The sequence below is a fragment of the Rhincodon typus genome, chromosome 1 (assembly GCF_021869965.1).
Source record: "Rhincodon typus isolate 14 chromosome 1, sRhiTyp1.1, whole genome shotgun sequence".
NCBI classification, from domain to species: Eukaryota; Metazoa; Chordata; class Chondrichthyes; order Orectolobiformes; family Rhincodontidae; genus Rhincodon; species Rhincodon typus.
This window is the reverse complement of record NC_063332.1, coordinates 119,291,160-119,312,459: the sequence shown is the minus strand read 5'-3', so window position 1 is coordinate 119,312,459 and position 21,300 is coordinate 119,291,160. Positions and strand designations below refer to the sequence as shown.

The following is a 21,300-nucleotide window of genomic DNA, read 5'->3' as shown; positions in this document are numbered from 1 at the left end:
AGAAAAACCCATCTGATTCACTAATGCCCTTTAGGGAAGGAAACTGCCATCCTTGCCTGGTCTGGCCTACATGTGACTCCAGACCCACAGCAATGTGGTTGACTCTTAACTGCCCTCTGGGCAACTAGGGATGGGCAATAAATGCTGTCTTGCCAGTGACGCCCTCATCCCGTTAATGAATGAAAAAAATTGTCCTCAAACACATGCAGATGCAATGAGCTGAGAACTGTGTGCTCACACAACTTGCCCTCTAGTGGAAGTGACTCACCAAGTCATACTGAAATTGGCATAATGGAAGATTCTTCCTACATGTTAATTTAGTGCTGAGAGATATTAATAGGAAATATACAAACACATTTGTTTGAAATTCATTTTATTTTAAAAGCCTCTATTAAAATCAGGGGGAGGAATTAATACATTTCTCAATAACATGTACTTCACAATTTCAACCTCACAGTGGGCCCTAAAATCAGACAGTGTATGTAGGGGCCATTATAATTGACAGACATGCACTGGTGAGCAATTAAAACTTATCACTCTTATTGATTTGCAGACATCTGTTAACAGTAAGATACTTGGTGCTGTTGGTAAAATGAAAGATATATTGAATTGATTGTAAATAAAGTAATGTTGTAAACAGTAGCTACCTTGCAAATTATGTTTGAATACGAACAGTGTCCAGTTAGGGAACATAATGAGAATCTGTTGCAGTGTTTATCCTAGGGCATTATTTACCTTTTTAATTTAGAATCTGTTTGTTTACTGCAATATTATGTGCATAACGTGAAATTAATTGTTCAAATACTTTGTTCTCTATGTGTCTCCATGATTATTGCTTCCCCCAACACAAATGCATTATAATTGTCAGTGATTTGAACCATAAATCAGTATGAGGCTGATTATATGGCTATCATTTGCGTGGATGCCTTGTGCAAATGCACATAATTTAACAATAATGACCCCTTTAAGCTAGTCATTGACAACAAAGCAGCAATTTTCTTCATAAGTTAGGCCGGCTGCTCTTGCAGTCCCGGTATCACCAGAACACATTCCTGAGACTGTCAGCAGGCTCACGAGAAGCTCAATGGCTACCAGACATGAGAAACCCTGGACATTTTTTGACAGAGAGGGATAATGCACCTAAAGGGAATGGTGCGGATGCAGGTTTTGAAGACCAGGCCATTACAGAGTTTGGGGAGGATATTATCTTCAACTTTGGTGAAATAATTGCCCGTTACACCCTTGCCTTACTTCAACTGCCCAGCACATTGAGGTCCTTAAGTAGCCATTAATTGGTTGTGTATTTTAATTTGTGTTCACACAGTTAACACAATGTAAGTTTCAGACAGGGGGAACCAGAAACTTCAATTTCTTAGCCCACCTATTTGGAATTTCTTAGCTGTTTTCTAGTAGCCCGTAATCTCTCTTTGTTAACCAAACCCTGACTAATTCTTCTTTGAAATCCGTTTCAGTTTCTTGTTCCACCACTGCACCAGTAGACTGCTCAACAGATTTGACGATCTGCCAGTTTAAAAAATACAGTTTTTCCTCTCTTGTTTTAAGGGCATATTTGTGTGTTGTAGTTGCAGATCATATTTTTAGGGATTATTGTGTGTTTCTTTTTGTTCATGTTTGCAGGGTGCATCAATTCTCCGTATGCTGCGTGATTGGATTACTCCAGAGAAATTTCAGCAGGGTTGCCAGGTACAAAATTCTTTAGATTTTTTTTCTCTTGATCAGTAGATGTGGCAATGCATCATGGCTTCAGCACATAGTTTTTAAGTTGTTATCTGTCCTCTTACTCCTGCACTGATGAGATCCCATTCTCAGTCATTCTGTCATGAGGGCATCACTGGAAACTAAGTGGTTCCTAACAGAGATGGAGAAGAATGGCATTTGTTGATATCTAATTCCATGCATACATCTTGTCTGTGGATGACACAGAATGCTGAGGGTCCAAGAAGGGAAACAATGCCTGCCATACTGAAATTAAATATTTTGTTTACAATAACTGAGGAACTTTTTTTAAAACTGCTGCATTCTACTTTCAGAAATACCTCCAGGATCACCAATTTAAAAATGCAAAGACTGATGACTTCTGGCAAGCCCTCACTCAGGTAAAGACTAGTTTAGGTTGTAATCTTTACTCCTTTCAATATGAGTGTTTACTGCTTTGGCCAGTTCTTATTTTCCACGCTTCTTAGCATTGAATTAATTTCTTCTGTAGGTCAGTGGTTATCCTGTAAAGGAAGTGATGGATACGTGGACACGGCAAATGGGTTTTCCTGTACTAAATGTTGAATCAATCTCCAAGCTCACACAGAAACGCTTCCTGTTAGACCCTGGAGCAAATGCAACTCAGCCTCCTTCATCTCTAAAGTAAGGCATGCTGTTCAGTGGATAACCAATTTGCTTTGCATTGGCACGATCGTGGTGGGAATAATAAATTGGAAATCAAGCCCCATTTTCCATAAATCATCAAAAGTGTGAAATATGATTCATTTAATCTTCAGGATAGTTAATGGCTGATTGTGACCACTATCTAAAATAAAAGAAATTCTCTCACCAAGCTTTGTCAATGAAGAAGAAACATAAATGTATTTATTGTCACAAACTTATCATCTAACCTGATAAAAACCAGTTACTAATGCAAACTTAAATTATACTCCTTTTAAAGCTTTACGCGCATTCTCGCTCAAACTCTCACACATGATCACACTCTCGCACTGTGCCTCTCTCTGTCTTTCTGTCTACACACACACACTTAGAAATATCGTGGATGGAAACTATAGCCAAAGAGAAACAATGTCTGTGGATCACAGTCAAAACTAATGGGATGGAATGAGATGACTTTGCTCACAGTTTTCCTCTTGGGTTTGATACCCATGGTTGTTGACTGCAGAGATCTTCAATCTAGTAGCCAGTCAGATGAACTTGGATCTTGGCTTTAATTTGAAGTTTTATTTCTTTTTGCAAAGTCTTTGCATGTTAAGGTAGAGCGAGGGATCCAGCTTGTGGATAGACCTTTTGGACGTCTGTATCCTAACTGTTTTCTGTGCCCTCAATTCAGTGTCAAACTGCTACTTTAAATCAATCCAAACCCCGTTGCCGGGCAGTTACTTGTTTTTTTTTCCAAAGACACCACCTGATAGTGTCCAAACCCATCTTCCAGCAAAAAAATCCACTGCACAGTTTCTCTTCCTTCAAGGTAATAAAAGTGCCTTATGAAATGCCTTTTAGGAATGCTAATGTAATGCGTCTACTGTTCCTTTTTATCTATCCTGCTATTACCTCATCAAAGAAGTCAATAAATTTATCAGGCCTGATTTCTCCTCCATGAAGGAATGCTAACTCTGCTTATGTACTTCTGAATGCTCTGCTATTACATCCTTTATAGTAGACTGTAAAGTTTATCTCATTTTAGATGACCTGCCACAGCCCATTGGCCCATACATTACTTGTTTGATGGACCAGTTGGTCATTTCCTGTCAGTTATAGGCACATCTTTACTATGGCTATATTGCTTCCATTTCCAGTTGAATTTTCCTTGTTCAGAATATCCAAACTTTGATCTTTCACCATGCACAGTGAAAATGTGGAGTCTGACGGTGTGATGTAGCTCAGAAGATATGGCCATAGCCCCTGATACAATGGTTAAAAATATACAATAAACAATTGAAAATTATTGAAACCTTCATTTTTCTATTTCAGTTATCGATGGAATATCCCCATAAAGTGGCACACAAAGAATGAACAAAATGAAACATTTTTTAAGTCCAGTTCAAACAGTACGTATGAGATAAAAGAAGGTTGAGACTTGAAAATGTAGGCTTTCGTGGATCCAAAAATTGCACAGGCTCAAAATCTGAAAGCAAAGCAGAAAATGCTGAAAGTGCTTTACAGGTCGTGGAAATGATAATTGGGCAGATTTTATAATGGGGGCCAAGCACCTCAGTGGGACATTGGAGCTCTAGTCCTGAAAGTCCTGCAATTCAGTAAGCCCACGTTATCTAAGCCCCCACCAGTTGATGCTCCCTACTGGGAGTGCGAGCTCAGACATTGAGCCCGCAAGTGTTAGGCTGGAGCATCGCCATCAAAACTACTTTTATTTCTCTAAGCCTTTTTTAAATATAAGGTTGGCTCATGCAAGATCAATTTTTTTTTTACATGAGGTGTGGATATTACTGACTGGGCTAGTGCTTATTGACCACCCCTAATTGCCCTTAAGCAGATGGTAGTGAGCTGCCCTCTTGAACCACTGCAGTCTTCGCAATGTGGCGACAACCACAGTGCTGTTAGGGTGTTCCAGCTATTTGATCCTGCAAAATGAAGGCACAGTGGTATATTTCCAGTTTTGAAGGAAACTTCCAGATGATAGCGTTCCCATACATCGGCTATCCTTGTCTACCTTTGTGATAGAGATCGTAGGTTTGGACAGGTAAGTTACTGCACTATACCTTGTAAATGGTCCACACTGCTGGCGCTGTGCATTGGGGTTGAAAGGAGTGAATGTTGAAGTTGTGTCAATCATGTGGGCTACTTTGTCCTGGATGGCACCATTCTTTGAGTCCTGTTGGAAAATGTGCTCATCTAGATTAAGTGAAGAGTATTCCATCACACTCCTGACTTGTGCCTTGTAGATGGTCAGGATGTGGGAAGTCACGATGTGAGTTACTTACCACAGAATTCCTAGTCTGTGATCTGCTCTTGCAGCCATGGTATTTATGTGCTTGTCCACTTCAGTTTCTGGTCAATGGTAATCCCCAGATGTTTATAGTGAGGCAGTCAGCAATGATAACGTCGTTGAATGTCAAGGGGCGAGGTTACTCTCCAACCGGAGATTGTCATTGACTGGCGTATGTATGGCGTGAATGTTACTTGCCGCTTACCTGCACAAGACTGGATATTATCTGGGTCTTGCTGCATATGGCATAGACTGCTTCAGGATATAAGGAATCATGTATTGTACTGAACATTGTGCAATAATCCCAGAATATCCCCACTTTTGATGTTATGATTGAGGGTAAGTCATTGAAGAGCCTTAACTTTGCACTGATGTGCTGGGCTTCCCCATCGTTGTGGATATTTGTGGAGCCTCCGTCTTCTGTTTATTGTTTAGGTGGCTACCACCATTTATGACTGGATATGGCAGGACTGCAGAGTTTTGATCTGATCCATTCATTGTGGGATTGCTTTGCCCTATCTATTGTGTTGCATCTGCTGTTTGGCATGCAAGTAGTCCTGTGTTCCAGCTTCACCAAATTGGCACCTCATTTTCAGACATGCCCTCTCTGCACTCCCCATTGAACCACGGCTGATCTGCTGTCTTGGTGGTAATGGTAGTTGGGATTATGCAGGGCTGAGAGGCTACATCATGGTTATAAACGATTCTGCCGCTGATAGCCCACAGCATCTCATGGATGCCCAGTTTTGCATTGCTACATCTGGTTGAAGTGCACCGTGGCATTGCTACACAACATTATGGAGATGTCTTCAGTGTGCAGACAGGACTTTGTCTCCACAAGGACTGTTCAGTGATCACTCCTACCTTGATACTACCATGGATGGATGCATTTCCAACAGGTAGATTGATAAAGGACAATTTTTCCATTTAGTTTTCCTCATTACTTGCAGCAGACCCCATCTATCGGTGATGTCCTTTCGGACTTGGCCAGCTTACTCTGTAGTGATACACTGGGCCAGTAAATCATAGCTGTATGCACAGTAAGAGGCCATTTGCTCCATCATGCCCATGACAGCAATATGTGGTTCTTCCAACCCACACCACATTATGCTATAAAGGAAGATTGCACTGTTGAGTGAAAGATAAATCTTTTAGTTGCTACAACAAAAAACAGCTTGTAATACCCAACACTTCAGGCAGCATCTGGCAGGACAGACACAGTTAATATTTCAGATCTCTTGCCTTTCATCAGATCTGAAATACTAACCCACTTTCATAGTACAGTGGTTTCAGAAGGATGGAGAGCAAATCTTTATCAGGAACAGTAAGAAAGAGGGCCAAAGAACAAGAGAAATAAAATCTGCAGGAGATATTAATTTGTGTTGATGAATTAAGAAATTAGAGCACAAGGTTAAAGGTAGAAAAGAGCAGACCTTGCTGATAGAATTATACCGAGCATGTGAAATGAGGACTTTCTACCTTTAAAAGACTTTTGCACATGACATTGGTCTATTTATTGGTTTTGTTAAAATACAGACAAAAATAGTTTATTTACTGTTTATATTTGATGAACATTTAGGTATTAATTTGAAGTATGACCCAGCTGATGGATTACTGAAAATAAACACAGATCATGTTGGATTCTATCGTGTGCAGTATGAAGCATCAACCTGGGATGAAATCATCAATCAGCTGATAAGGGAACATAACGTAAGTTAAAATGTTCTTCATTTAATTTTAGGCCTGAAGTGTAAGAGCTAAATAATTGTACAGTTTCATTAAAGGGAAAATCTGTGCTAACTAAATGCTGTATAACTTCTGTACCTCCTTGTAGTTCTTTTCAGTTGCTGATCGTACGGGATTAATTGATGACACATTTTCACTTGGAAGGTAAGTGTTTGAGTCACTTAATCTTTGAATTTTGAAAATTGCTGAAGAGGGAAACTGAGTAAAGCTGGGTTCTCCTCCTGTTGATTGTTCTCCGAGGATGTTGATTGAAATCCAAGCCAAACTGATAGCTAGAGAGCTTGCGTCTTTCATTGAAATGGAAACAAAAAAGACTTCAGATTTGGTTTTAACAAAATGTAAAATGATTGCAAACAAGAAATAAAGAAAACTGAAAAAAAATCAAGACTACCTAAATGTTATAATTTGGAAGATTTTAAAACAATGGCAAAACAAAATTCTTTCTACTTCCTAAAGCTATCACTTTACAGTGACTCAAAAACAGAAATTGCCCTCATTCTAGCAAATCTGAAGGCCTTCCTTATTTGCTTCTTCTTAGTTTTTAATCTTTGAGCTGTGAACAATTCTTTCTTGAATCCTCACATAACTGAGGGCTTAGACATTGTCTAGACCATGTTCATAATCTGCAGGGGTCCTACCAGACACCCTGATGTGCCACAATTCGCAAAAGACTATCTTTCACTGTGAGAACATATTTTCTTAACTGCTATGAACAATCTTATTTCTAGAAGAGACTATACTTGCATCTGACCTCAATCAGATCTCCTTCAAGCCACCCAAAAGCTTTCCATTTTCTCGGTTTTCCTAAGCTAAAATTAATCCACTTTATTCTAAACCCAGAAGTAGGCTAATGCCTTTCAATGCTTTCTCTCTCCTGTCACAAACTCCCACAATTTCAATAAATCTTCGTGAACACAGCAGGAGGAACACACAGATCTAAAATCATAGTTCCAGAAAGACTGAGTTAATTTTTAAATCTTTCACAAAATAAACCAACACCCATATGCCACTAATTTGAAATCAAAACTTTAAAAAAAAAGTGTATGCTATTATGATGAAAGGCATATATATTATGTTATCTCTGTAGAACTGCTACAGATACATAAAGTTTACCTTTGTACTGGTCATGAATAAAATATATTGGAACCCTGAACTATAATTGTTACTTGCTTGTTACAGAGCAACTCTATTAAACTATTCTGTAGCCTTAAACATGACAAAATATTTGGAGAATGAATTAGAATATTTGCCTTGGTCGAAAGCGATTTCATCCAGTGCGTATATTCGGGACATGCTGCAAGGTGATGAGATTCTTTACGCAAAGTTTCAGGTGAGCTGAAATGAATGCCTTGAATATGTAAAAATAAAGGTCTGAAATACTTGAAAGACTGGATAATGAAGAAAAATTGACATTTTCACTGTTACAGGACTATTGGAGGAAGCAAGTTAAACCCATTACAGACAAACTCGGTTGGAAAGACGAAGGCACCCATTTGAACAGGTTTGCAGTTTTTACTTGTAAAACAATTACGAATTGCACATTTATTGAATTGTATAAATTAATTCAAAAATATATTTGGTGTATGTCCAGGTTATTGAGGGAAGATGTTTTGATGCTTGCATGCCGGACGGGAGATGAAGAAGCATTAGCAAATGCATCTAAACTATTTAACACATGGTTGGCAGGAGGACAGTGAGTATACTGGCACTGACATTTATCAGGTGGCAGGAAGGGATTAGGGAGCATGGTGGGATTGGGGATAACAGTTAACATGGGAATCCCAGGCATGCAGAGGTCGTCATGAATTTAATAACTAGACCTAATTTGTTTTTTCTTCAATGCTTTGTTTCTGGCTACGGAACTGGACTGCTTCACAGTTTAGCATACTGCTGGTTGGGAAATCTTAAACGGAAGACCAGAACCATCCATTGTATTCATAGAGTCATAAAGGTTTACAGCATGGAAACAGGCCCTTCGGCCCAACTTGTCCATGCTGACCAGTTTTCACAATTAAACTAGTCAAATTCGATAAAGATCGTAGTAGATTTGTTTGAGGATCCGCGGGAAACTGTCTTGTTGCTCTTGACTGACAAGCCATGCTACAAAAAGCACTTGAAAGCAGCCAAATGAAGCAGCTCACTCCATTTAGCTGCCATGTTTCCAAGCCCAGCAATCCCACTGGCTGGTGTTAAAGTTAAATTGGGCTCCCAGCTACCTGCTGGAGCCTGACTTAAATATTGTAGTGAAACATCGCATCTCTGAAGGCCAAGACGTGGATAGTCCACGAGCTCCTTTCAGTGGATTGTGGTCATGTTACATCATTTACTAATTTTAACCCCCAATTCCCAGACCCTTTCATGGGAATGTTAACATAGCCCCTTCCACGCCTATTTGCAAACAAATGCTAACTATGAAGTACAATATAAATGGAAAGGAAAATGAAGTGTGTCAATAATAACTTGATATTTTTTAATAACTAGTATACCACCAAATCTGCGTATGATTGTCTACCGTTATGGGATGCAAAAGTCAGGGAATCTGACTTCATGGGAAATTATGTTTAAGAAGTACCAGGAAACGACCCTTGCTCAGGAGAAGGACAAGCTTCTGTATGGATTGGCTTCAGTGGAGGATGTTTGGCTTTTGGACAGGTAGATACAATACTCAATCCACTTGCATCTGTCACAAGGCATTTATTGACTAACATTATCACAGTGGTTTATGAACAGGTAAAAGGATTTACTTAACCAATTAAAGATATTTCCTAAATTCTATAAAATAAGATTCTTGCATGCTGTGCCTGTGATTTAAGTTAGATTAATAAGACGAAGACACAGTGTAGTAGTGAATCTGGATCACGTGGTAAGTCTTAAGTTTAAATATAGATTCTGTAGGTATAGAGTCAGATTCTGACAACCTTCAAGTTATTTAAGTTATCTTTATTAAATATGGGAGCCTGGTAATGCCAACAATTTGTCAATCGGCTAAAAGTAGTTTGTTCAGTTACTGTAGTAGAAAACTAAGCTAGTTAGTAACTCAGAGGTCTCTACAACAGAGCAGTGTTTTCAAATAAAAGTGTCCATAAGGGGCATGTGATCAAGAGACTATACCTGACTCAGATGTAGACCAAGTAACAAATTTGGTTCATGTGGGAATTTGGGGAGGTGGGGAGGAAGGATGGTGGAAGGGAATGCAGGGACTTTAACTAAGGTTTACGGAAACTAGTGAAGCATATTAAGTAATAGTTGAATTTGTGAGTACTAGTAAGATCTTATTATTAGTTGTAAGGTTTCATGGTGTAGTTAAGGTTTTATTTGTAGCAGTAATGAGGTTATTTTATAAATAAAGGAACGGCAAGGCTACCTCAATCTCAAGAATTGCACATCCTGTTCTTTGGGGGTACTCTGGGACATTACCTGCACCCTGCATATCCATTTGTGCAGGAAGTGTTGCAACTTGCAGCAACTTGAGTTCTGGGTTTCAAAATATGAGCAGTAGGTAGTGTCACCACATTGCGTATCTGAGGCTGAGAACTACATGGATAGCATGTTTGTACATGTAGTCACTCCTCCCAAGGAGAGATGGAATAGCTGACCACCAGGAAGTCCAAAAAGAAACAGAAAAAGTAGTAGAGAAGCCCTGTGAGTGCATTCCACTCTCCAAACAGTATTGAGTTCTGAAAACTGGTGACAGTGATGATTCATCTCTGGACTGCAGCCATTGCAAAGTGAATGGCACCACAGGTGGTTCAGCTTCAAAGCAGGATACAAGGAATACTGAAAGAACCATAATGATAGGTAGTTTGATAGGGGAACTGAGAGACATTTCTGCAGCTGCAGATGTGAATCCAGAGTGGCATATTGCTTTACTGACGCCAGGGTTGAGGATGACACTGAGTAGCTGCAGAGCCCTTGGAGGGAAGAGTGGGGATGTTGACGAAAGAGTGCACCACCAACATCTTTTGGAACCAACAATATGATAGAAAGTGATACGGTCTTGCATTCAGAATTGAGGGACAAGTTAGGAAACTAGCAAGCAGGATCTCAAAAGTAGTAATCCCCAGATTACTCCCAGTGCCACATGCAAGTGAATATAGGGTAAGACAGATGAATACTTGGCTGGAAAGTCGGTGCAGGAGGAAGTGCTTTCAATTCTTATGGCACTGGGACTTGCTCAGGGGAAAATGGGACTCGTACTGGTCTGATAATTTGCAATTGAACACAGCCAGGACGGAGTTTCTTGGATGGTGTTTTGCTAGTGCTGTTGGGAGGATATAAAAAACTCGGCAGGGGTTTGGGAACCAGGAGAGAATATCAGAGCAATATCAAAGTGTACAGGGAAAAGTAGGTAGCACTAGAATAGAGTAGCAAGTTAATCGATGGGGTCAGTGAAAGGGAGAAAGTAATAAAGTCTAAATGTGATGGATTGTGGTAAATAACATCTTTGCAGGTACAGTTTGCAAAGTGTAAATATGGTGCTGTGGCTATAACAGATCAGGCTCAAGAAAGGTAACACGAGTTGTTAAATATCCCTGGATACAAAGTGTTTAGGAAAGATGGTAAAGGATGAAAATGGGGACGGGTGGCAGGGCTGATTAAGCCTAACATTGCAGTGATGATGAAAGAGGAGGTTTCAAGGGGAGAATAAATTTATCTGGAGCTAAGGAAAAAAAATGGTATAGTTACATTGCTTGATTAAGTCTTAAATAGCAGAAAGGATGGAGAGGAACAAATTCTGGACGATTGGGAGGTGGCAAAATTATTGAGTCGTTTTAATGGGGGATTTTAATTATCTAAATATAGGCAGGGGTAGTGGTTGCGTATAGGTCAGAGAGTGGCAAGTGTTCCTAAGGTATATTCAGGAGAATTTTTGTACAGCCGTACAACAAGTAAGTAAGCATTATAAGCAAAGTAAGTGCTGCTAAACCTGTTTCTTGGAAATGAAATAGGCCAAGTAGATGTTCAGTAGAACTCGTGGGTGACAATAATCACTATACCAGAAGGATGAGAGTAAGCATGGACAAGGGCAATAAACAATCCAAAGGAAGAATAATTAATTGGGAGAAATCCAACTTCAAGGGAGTAAGAATTGATTGGCTTGACTAATTGGAGTCAAAGATTGGCAGGAAAAGTGTCGGGAGGACAATGGACTACCTACAAAGAACAAATGGTTCAGGCACAATCAAGATATATTCCTTCAAGCAGGAAATGTAGAACAAACAAATCCAGGGTTCCCTGAATGACAAAAGGTAGAGATTATCCTAAAGAAGAAACTGTGCTTATGACAAATACTGAATACAAAATACAATTAAAAAACAAATTCAGGTTCAGAGGGGTGGTGAAAAAGCAAAGGAGTATAAAAATAGACTGGTAGCTAATATGCTTGCCAACTTGAACAGAAAACTGGCAAGTAATACAAATGCCAGGCAATGGTGATCTGCACCAAGAGAGAATCTCACCATCACTATCCCTTGACACTCAATGGCATTACCATTGCTAAATTCCACACTCTCAATATCTTTTGGGTGACCATTAACCAGAAACTGAACTGGACTAGCCATACAAATATTGTAGGTTCAAGAGCAGGTCAGAGATTATGAATGTTGCAATGAGTAACTCCTTTCCTATTTCCTCACAACCTGTCACCATTTATAATGCATAAGTCAGGAGTGTAATGGAATACAGCCCATTGCCTGGATAGGTGCTGTTCCAACAACACTTCAGAAGCTTGACACCATCCAGGTCAAAACAGCCTGCTAGATTGGCACCACATCCACGCTATCTCCACCGGCACTTAATATCAGCGGTGTGAACTATATACAAGATGCACTGCAGAAATTCACCAAGTCTCTTCCAAACCCACGACCACTACCAACTAGAATGACATTGGAAGACTGACACTTGGAAGTTTTTCTCCAAGCCAGTTGCCATCCTGACTTGGAAATATATCACCATCTGTTACTATTGCTGAGTCAAAATCCTAGAAATCCCTCCGTAACTGCATTGTGCGACTACCTGCACTAACTGGACTGCATCCGCTCAAAATGGTGCTTAACACCACCTTCTGGCGTGCATTTAAGGATGGGCAATTAAAGCTGGCCCAACCAGCAAAAGTCTCATTCCCTGACTGAAAAAACAAAGACGATTCTGAAGACTTCAGTATGTACTGGTAGTAGTAAGTGGGTGATCAAAGGAGGAGTGATACCAATTAAGGACCAAAAAGGGAATTTGCACATGGAGGCAGAGGGCATCAGTGAAATGTTAAACTGGCAATTTGCAACTGTCTTTACCAAGATAGAAGATGCTACCCAGGCCATGGTGAAACCGCAGAAGATTCAGTCAGTGGAAGAGTTTAAAATTGATGAGGAGTCCTCGGAAACTGTCCGTACCTATGTCAACAGGCCATCGGAACTGGATGTGATATATCCAGGAATACACATGGGAGTGAGAGTAGAAACTGCAGAGGCACTGGCAATAGTTTTTCAGCTTCCCTTAGACTTAGGGTGGTACTGAAGGACTGGAGAATTTCAAATGTAACATCCTTGTTCAAAAATTTGTAAAGATAGGCCTATCAGCTTCAGGCTAAACTTTTAATATCTGTGGTTTGAAAACTTCTATCAACAGTAATTTAGGCAAAATTAATAGTCACGTGGACAAATATGGGTTAGAGAGTCAACATGGATATCATAACAGAAAATTATGTTTAACTAAATTTATTGGAGCTTTTTTTGAGGTAGTGGAGGCTTGCTCAGGGCAGTGCTGTTGCTGTGATGTGTATGATGGACTTCCAAAAGACATCTAATACAGTGCCACAAAACAGACTTGTACTTAGAAATTGGGGAACAAATTTGGTAATAGCAACATGGATACAAGTTCAAGGTTTTTGAGAAGATTTGTAGGGTTGTTGACTTGCTCGCCGAGCAGGTAAGTTTGTTTGCAGACGTTTTGTCACCATACTAGGTAACAGCAACAGTGCGCCTCCAGTGAAGCATTGGTGTTCTGTCTCGCTTGCTATTTATGTGTCTTGGTGGGGTGGGTGGCATCACTTCTGGATTTGTTTCTTAGAAGTTGGTATATGGAGTCCAGCTCTACATGTTTGTTAATGGAGTTCCGGTTTGAGTGCCAAGCCTCCAGGAATTCTTGTACGTGTCTTTGTCTTTTTTTTTGGCTAGGACAAGCCAAGCAAAGACACTCCAGCAAACGAAGACACATAAATAGCAGGCGGGACAGAACACCGATGCTTCACCGGAGGCGTGCTGATGCTGTCACCTAGTATGGTGATGAAACATCTGCAAGACAAACTTACCAGCTCGGCGAGCAAGTCAACAACCGCATGGATACAAGTTGACTAAGTGACAGGAAACAAAGAGGGGTGGTTAATGGATTTTTTGTTCAGACTGGAGGAAGATCCCCAGTTGGTTAGTGTTTGGACACTTGGTTTTAGAGATTAGATGTTAATAATCTAGAATTTGTAGAACTTCAGAAGGACATGAACAATTTTGTGGAAAGAGTGGGTAGTTGCAGATGATGTTCAAATCCAGAGAAGTGAGAGGTGATGCACCTTTGGTAGGAAAAATAAGACAGGCAATATAAAATAAGAGTACAACTCTAAAGGAGGTTCAGGAGTAGAGAGACCTGGATGTATATGTACATACCTCATGAAAGGTGGCAGGGCAGGTTGAGAGAGTAGTTAATAGCATACAGTATCTGAGATTTTATTAATAGGGCATAGAGTATAAGGGCAAGGAGGATATGTTGAATTAGTATAAAGCTCAAGTTCAGCCTCCTTGGAGTATTGAGTACAGTTCTGGACATGCACTTTGAGAAGGATATCAAGGCATTGGAGAATTATTACAGAGATGAAGATAGATTGCAGAATCTGGGGCTGTTCTTGTTGGAGAGGAGAAAGCTGAAAGACAATCTACGTAAAATATTCAAAATCATGAGGAACACAGTAAATAAGAAGAAAACATCCCAACTTGTGAAAGGATCAAGAACATGTAGGAACAGACCTAAAGTAATAAACAAAGATATAAGGAAAAGCTGTTTCAAGCAGAGTGTTTTGAGTCTGGAATGCACAGTCTGAGAATGTGGTGGAAGCAGGTTCAATCAAGACATTTTAAGAGAGAATTAGATAGTTATTAGAATAGGAATAATATGCACAGTTGTGGGGAGAAAGCCGGAAAATGGCTTGAGGCGAAATGTTCACTTGGAGAGTCTGTTTTTGCATTGTAACAGTTCTGAGATTCTTTCTTATTCTATAATTTCAAATTGTGTTAAAATAGCTGATCAATATTCAAATGTCATATTTTGCTTTAAAATGCAGATTCTTAAAATATATTAAAAATGAAAGTCTCATTAAGAGTCAGGACGTGTTCACTGTTCTCCGGTACATTTCGTACAACAAGTATGGGAAAACTATGGCCTGGGATTGGACACGACTCAACTGGGAATATTTAGTGGGAAGGTAGGATCAATGTTTTCACATATCAGTGTAAATCTGATTGTCAGTAATAGATATGACAACAACTTTGTAATGTCTTACACCAAGAGTCATGCCAAAAAGATTTATTTTTGAATTCAAATTTATGTTTCTGCCAATTATTAATTGTAAGTTCTACATTCTGTATTCTGCTGAATCTCAGTTCTTTCTCACAATATTCACTTAAGGCACTGGCAGTGCAGTAGTGCATTTAAAATGTTACTCTAAGATGCATGATTTGAGATGAATTTCAAAATTGGAGTGGTATGTTGGGGGAGTGTTATGAGTCTGCACTGAGGAAAGTCATGTTATACTGAGATTTTTTTTAAACCTAACAATTGAACATCTGCTTTTTTTTAAACTTAAAATACTGTACATTCAATGGTCTAATAGTATCATAAGCATTTTGGAACAATTAAATCCTTTTAAAGTTATTGTTATATAGGAACTATGGCTGCCACTTTGCACACAGCGAGAACTGAGATAGTGACCACATAATTTCTTCTTTTCCTCTGTTGGGCTGATATTTCTGGATACATGCTACCTATGGAAAGCACGGCAAATCAGGAATCCACAGCCGACGTAATGATAATTTTTCTGATGTACAACCCACCTATCCTCTTGCGCAGCCTTTTATAGGACCTGGAGTAGACCATTCAGCCCATTCGAGCCTGCCCACATTCAATATTGTCATGGCTGATTGAACGTTTAAATTCTTTTTACCCACCCCATCCCTATAACTCCCAACATCATTTTTAATCAGAAATCCTATCAAACCCCATCTTTTAAACATTTATGGACTAAGCTTCCACAGTCCCATGGGGTTGAGAATTCCAAAGGTTCATAACTATCTGAATAAAAAGCCTCTCATCTTGGCCTTAAATGGCATTCCCTTTGTCTTTAAATTGTACGCCCTGGTTCTAAATTCCCCAACTTATTACCTACATTGACCCTGTCTCTGCCTTTTAAGAATTTGTAAGTTTTGATAAGATCACTTCTCATTCTTCAGAACTCTAGAGAATACAGGTCCAGTTTATCCGATCTCTTTTCACAGGATAGGCTTGCCATTCTGGGAGCAAGTCTGGTGAACCTTCTTTGCACTCCCTTTATGACAATAATATATTTTTCCTAAAATAAGGAGATTAAAACTGCACACAGTACCCCAGGTGCAGTCTAACCAATCTCTTATACAAGTGAAGCAAGACTTCACAACTCCTGTACTCGAATCTTTTTGCAATAAAAGCTAATGTTCCATTAACCTTCCTAATAGCTTGCCGCACATGTATTTTAGTCTTTGGCGACTTATTGATAAAGACATCGAAGAGATCCCTTTATATACCTACATTTTCCAACTTCTTTACATTTAAGAAATACTCTGCACATCCAATTCTAGTACTTCTCTGTCCAAAGAAGCTAAACTCTCATGTTTCCACATTATATTATGTCTGTTATGTTCATGCCCATTCACTAAGCCAACATGAATCATCCTGAAGCCACTTTACATCACCCTCACAACATCCATTTCCACTTAGCTTCATATTGTCCACAAATTTGGAAATATATTTGTCCCAGATGTCAAAATCATCAATACATTACTAATGTGAACAGCTGGAACGCAAGTACTGATCCTATGGTTCCCCACTTGCCAGTAAGAGAATGACCAATTTATTTCTTCTGTTTTCTGTCTATTAGCCATGCCATGCCAGTACATTTAACTCCAGTCCCAAGTGCTTTAATTTTGTGGAGGAGCATTCTGAAAATCCATATATACTATAGCCAGCAGCTCTCATTATATCCATTTTGAAAGTTCAGAACCTTCAAACAAAAACTCAAATCCGTAAATCCATGCTGACTATGCACAATCAGATAATTGTCATCCAAGTGTTTATTTATTCCATACATTATAAAAGATCTTAGCATTTTACCAATTCCTGATGTAAGGCTAACAGGTCTGTAATTTCCTGTTTTTTTTTTCCCTGTCTCTCCCTTCTTAAATATAGAGGTGACATTTGATCACTTACAATCCACAGGAATCATTCTATAATTTATAGAATTTTGGAAGATCATCGCTAATGGAATCACCACCAGCTCTGATGTAGCTACCTCCTCCAGCACTCTGGGATGTAGACCATCCGATCCTGGGATTAATCAACCTTTGGCCTTAATAACTTCTCCAGTACAATCTTCTTACAAAGTTAATTTCCTTCAACTCCTCATTATCCACAGCCACTTGGATTATTAAATTCTAGCAGATTTGTTGTTTCTTCCTAAATGAAGACAAAGTAATGGTGTAGCTTCCCTGCTTTTTCTCTATTCCTCATTACAAATTCTCCTGACTTTGCTTATAATGGATCCATTCATTTTAGCCAGTTGTTCTCTTTTTATGTACCCATAGGAGCTTACACAAATGGTTTTTGTTTTTTGTTAGATTTAATTTGTATTCTATTCTGCTTTTCCTTCTCAGTTTCTTTTCCTCTTTGGCTGTATTCCAAAAAACTTACAGTCTACTGAATTACTGGCAATATAGGCCTTTTCTTTCAATCTTATACAATCCTGAGCTTCCTTTGTGAACCAAGGTTGACTGACCTTTCTCGAGTTTCTGCACCTTAAGGGAATGTATTGTTGCTGTATATCATGTAATAGTTCTTTGTACATTGCCTATGTACAATCATGGCTTTTAATGTGTTCTCTCAATCTACCTCAACAAATCTTGTGCCTCGTACTTTCATAATTTTGTTTATTCAAAACTGATTTAAAAATAAAAGTTGGTTAACTTAAACAAAAACAGAAATTGCTGGAGAAACACGGCAGGTCTGGCAGTATCTGTGGAGAGAAAGCAGAGTTAATATTTTGAGTGCACTGACCCTTCTTCAGAACTGATAGTAGCTAGGGAAGGGTGGTTATGCTGAAAACAGGGATTGCAACAGGTGGGGGCAGTGGTGTAGAAAAGGAGTGAGTGTATAGGTGGCAATGGAGCTAAGAGAGAGAGAGAGAGAACAACATTAGGCAGGCAAAGGATTGGATGATACCAAGGCAGGAAAAAGGAGAAGCTAATATTAGGCACAATAAGTAGGTGAGAATGTGTTGACTGTGCTAAAAGCAGCCCATGTCATGACAGGGCCTGGGCATCGGGATGGGCAAGGGACATCAAAGGAAGTGTATCAGATTCTAAAATTTTGAACTCAGTATTGAGTTCTGAAGGCTGCAGGGTCTCCAAGTGGAAGATAAAATGCTGTTCTTCCAGCTTGTGCTGAGTTTCGCTGGAGGACTGCAGCAAGCCTGAGATGGAGATGTTGACCAGGAAACACTGGTGTGTTGAAGAGGCAGGTGACCGAAATATCAGGGTCATTATTGTGGACAGAACGTAGGTGTTTCGCAAAGCAATCGCACAATTTGCATTTCATCTCTCCAATGTAAATGAGACCACATGGTGAGCAGTGAATACAGTAGGCTAGATTGAGTGAAGTGCAGGTAAAGTGCTGCTTCACCTGGATGGTGTACCTGGACCCTTGGATAGTGAGGAGGGAGGAGGTAAATGGGCAACTTTTACACCTTCTGCAATTACATGGGAATATGCCATGGGAGTGTGGGGAAGTGTTGGGAGTGGATCAGGGTGTCCTGGAGGAAACAGTTTGTGTGGAATGCTGACAAGGGAGGGGAGGGAAATATATGTCTACTGGTGGCATCAGACTGGAGGTGACAGAAAGAGTCCCTTTGCATGCAGATGCCAGTGGGGTGGAAAGTGACGACCGGGGAAACCTACTGGTATTGTAGGAGGGAAGTGAAAGGGTGAGGGCAGAAGTATGGGAGATGGGTCAGACACATCTAAAGGCCCTGTCAATTATGTTGGTGTCAAATCCTCAGTTGAGGAAAAAGTTGGAGATTTCTGAGGTCCCTTAAATTTAATGTAAATTTTGTTCAAATTTCAGATACACAATTACGGATAGAAATCTCGGACGTCTAGTTTCAAGAATAACCAGTTCATTTAACACCGAGCTCAGTTTGTGGCAGGTGAGCTGCAGGAAGGCTGTTTTAACTTTGTTCTGATTTTTGCATCAAAGTTTACAAATCATAACACGTGATAAATATGAAACAAGATCAAAACACATCGAGATGCGATCAGAGAAATATCATTAATAGATAGTTATGTACTCGCTACTCATAGGCATTAGTCATGGTAATTTTTGGAATGTGTCATCAAATGAATGGCAGAGGGTAGACAAGAAGGTAGGATCAGAACAGATATGGAAAGTGAGACATGGAAGCTGGGAAGCTCAGATGGTTGTTCAAAAGGGAGGATGGTGGGTTGTCTGCAACTTGCAGTCTTGCCTCAGTTGTTTTGCGATCAACTTGATAAAATCAAACCTACTGACAATGCAGACTGGGTACTTGGGTCCATCAGTTGTTTTACAACCTGTTTCAACTGGCAGATGATGCATATGAATATGTGGAGCACAAAATAGTTGAGGTCGACATGTTTTCGCCAGTCACAGGGAGAACTATGAATGCCTGTGTGGAAAACCATCTTTTTCCGACAAAGTTGACACTGCAGATGCTGGAAATCTGAACTATAAGCAGAAAGTACTGGAGATACTTGGCAGGTTTGGCAGCATCAGTGGAGAGCGAAACACGGGCTGGGCATTACACACTGTTTCCTGGTGTTTTTATTGGGTACAGGGTCAATGGTAGTTCAAGTGGCTAGTCCACCAACTACCCACCCACGTTCATAATAGAGGGTGCGTGGTTAAAATCGGCAGGATGCTCACTATCTGCAAATCCTTGCTGATTCACCCTCACGGTACTCTGTCCATAATTAATGTTCCAGTTTGACCTTTGGGAATGAGGAAAAGCTACAGATGGTAACAAGTTTTAACCAGTATAGAGACCAGTAATGAAGGACCAAAAGAAAGAACAAAAGGCCTGAGTTAAAAACAATTTGTCACATTCTCTACCACTTTTCTTTTGGAGTATGAGATGATGGGGGTAGAAGGTGAAGATTGGGGAATCTCTATTGTGTGGATGGCGCTGGGAAGGTTTATCGCTTTGGTTAACAAATTCTGTAATTTCAGTTTACCCACATTTATGCTTTTTTTCATTTTAAGATGAAAGATTTCTTTGCAAAATATCCAAACGCTGGAGCAGGAGAGACGCCTCGTAAACAAGCCCTTGAAACGGTGCAGACAAATATAGACTGGCTAAAAAACAACAAGGCTGAAATAGAACAATGGCTGCAGAGCAATGTGTAATATTGGGAGCACAGTACCCTCCATCTAAACACTATAAATTTATACCAACAGCTTTCATGTTGGCTTTAAGAAACAATGTCAATTGTATTTTTACTATTGTGCTTGAAGATTTAATATATGGAAAAGAATGACATTTCTTCTCTTTTCCTAAAGTACGTCTTTTTATTGTTTCGATTGCGGTCTGTGTTGCCCATATAGTTTGTGAAAGAATTCAGGTGCCATTTTTTTTCTTGCCGTGCCTTATAATGAGTGTTTACAGTTCATGTAACTTAACTGGAATAAGCCATGCATTGTCATCTTTGCAACATGTACAACAAAGAAAGAAAACTACTGTTGTAAAGGTGAGTTTTAAATAAATGAATTGTGAAGATTTTATATTGACCTTGATTGTAGATTTTTAAAAAATTTAAATCTCTGTATTAGTAGGCTGTTTTTTGTTTAAATATAGCGAACATGATAGCATTTTTATAACATTCATGACCACTTTGGGACTAATTTTACATTTTGACTGTAGACTAAAGTGGGCCTGTCATGACCTACAGCTTTGAAAATTCCACCCTATCTACGTAAATGGAACAGAAAATTGGGACATAAATTATGGCTAGTCTCAACAACAGAAGGGAGACCAACATGAGATCAGAAAGTAGTGGAAGCAATAACCTTGGATGTCATTGTCAAAAGTCAAGCCCTAAGGACCTGGGTGCAATACCACAAGAAATTCAGTGATGTCAAATAAGTGGCCAGTGTCAGCTAATGCATCTTTGAATGTCATAACCTATCAACTGCACCACCAACTCCAGTCACCATTGAATTAGCCAAACTCCCACCACGTGCCTGCCAACAAGCTCTATCAATCAGGGCTTGTACTTGGTCTCTGTATGCTTCATTATATTGTCACACATTTAGTGCTACCACTTCAATCTAGAGGGGCAAGGGCAGCAGACATATGGGAGCACCACCATCTGCAAGTTCCCCTCCGTGCACTCACCATCCTGATTTGGAAATATGTCACCATTCCTTCACTGTCGCTGGGTCAAAATCCTTGCATTCCCTCCCTAATGACTTTGTGGGTCTACCTACAGCACATGGATTGCAGACATTCAAGAAGGCACCTCACGACCACTGCATTGAGGGCAACAGGA

General features: G+C 39.7%; 1 protein-coding gene across 1 annotated transcript in view; it reads left to right on the top strand.

The window, feature by feature from the left end:
• LOC109913870 (glutamyl aminopeptidase) overlaps nt 1-20,533 on the top strand; it is a 65,112-nt gene extending 44,579 nt beyond the window's left edge. The window contains exons 9-21 of the mRNA XM_048597643.1: nt 1,639-1,704; nt 2,052-2,117; nt 2,228-2,379; nt 3,712-3,788; nt 6,264-6,394; nt 6,519-6,574; nt 7,610-7,760; nt 7,858-7,931; nt 8,022-8,123; nt 8,912-9,082; nt 14,757-14,897; nt 18,842-18,923; nt 20,015-20,533. Coding sequence (XP_048453600.1) covers nt 1,639-1,704; nt 2,052-2,117; nt 2,228-2,379; nt 3,712-3,788; nt 6,264-6,394; nt 6,519-6,574; nt 7,610-7,760; nt 7,858-7,931; nt 8,022-8,123; nt 8,912-9,082; nt 14,757-14,897; nt 18,842-18,923; nt 20,015-20,158 — 1,413 coding nt within the window. The 3' untranslated portion in view covers nt 20,159-20,533. The remainder of the gene's footprint in view (nt 1-1,638; nt 1,705-2,051; nt 2,118-2,227; nt 2,380-3,711; nt 3,789-6,263; nt 6,395-6,518; nt 6,575-7,609; nt 7,761-7,857; nt 7,932-8,021; nt 8,124-8,911; nt 9,083-14,756; nt 14,898-18,841; nt 18,924-20,014) is intronic.
• Nucleotides 20,534-21,300: the final 767 nt, after the last annotated feature.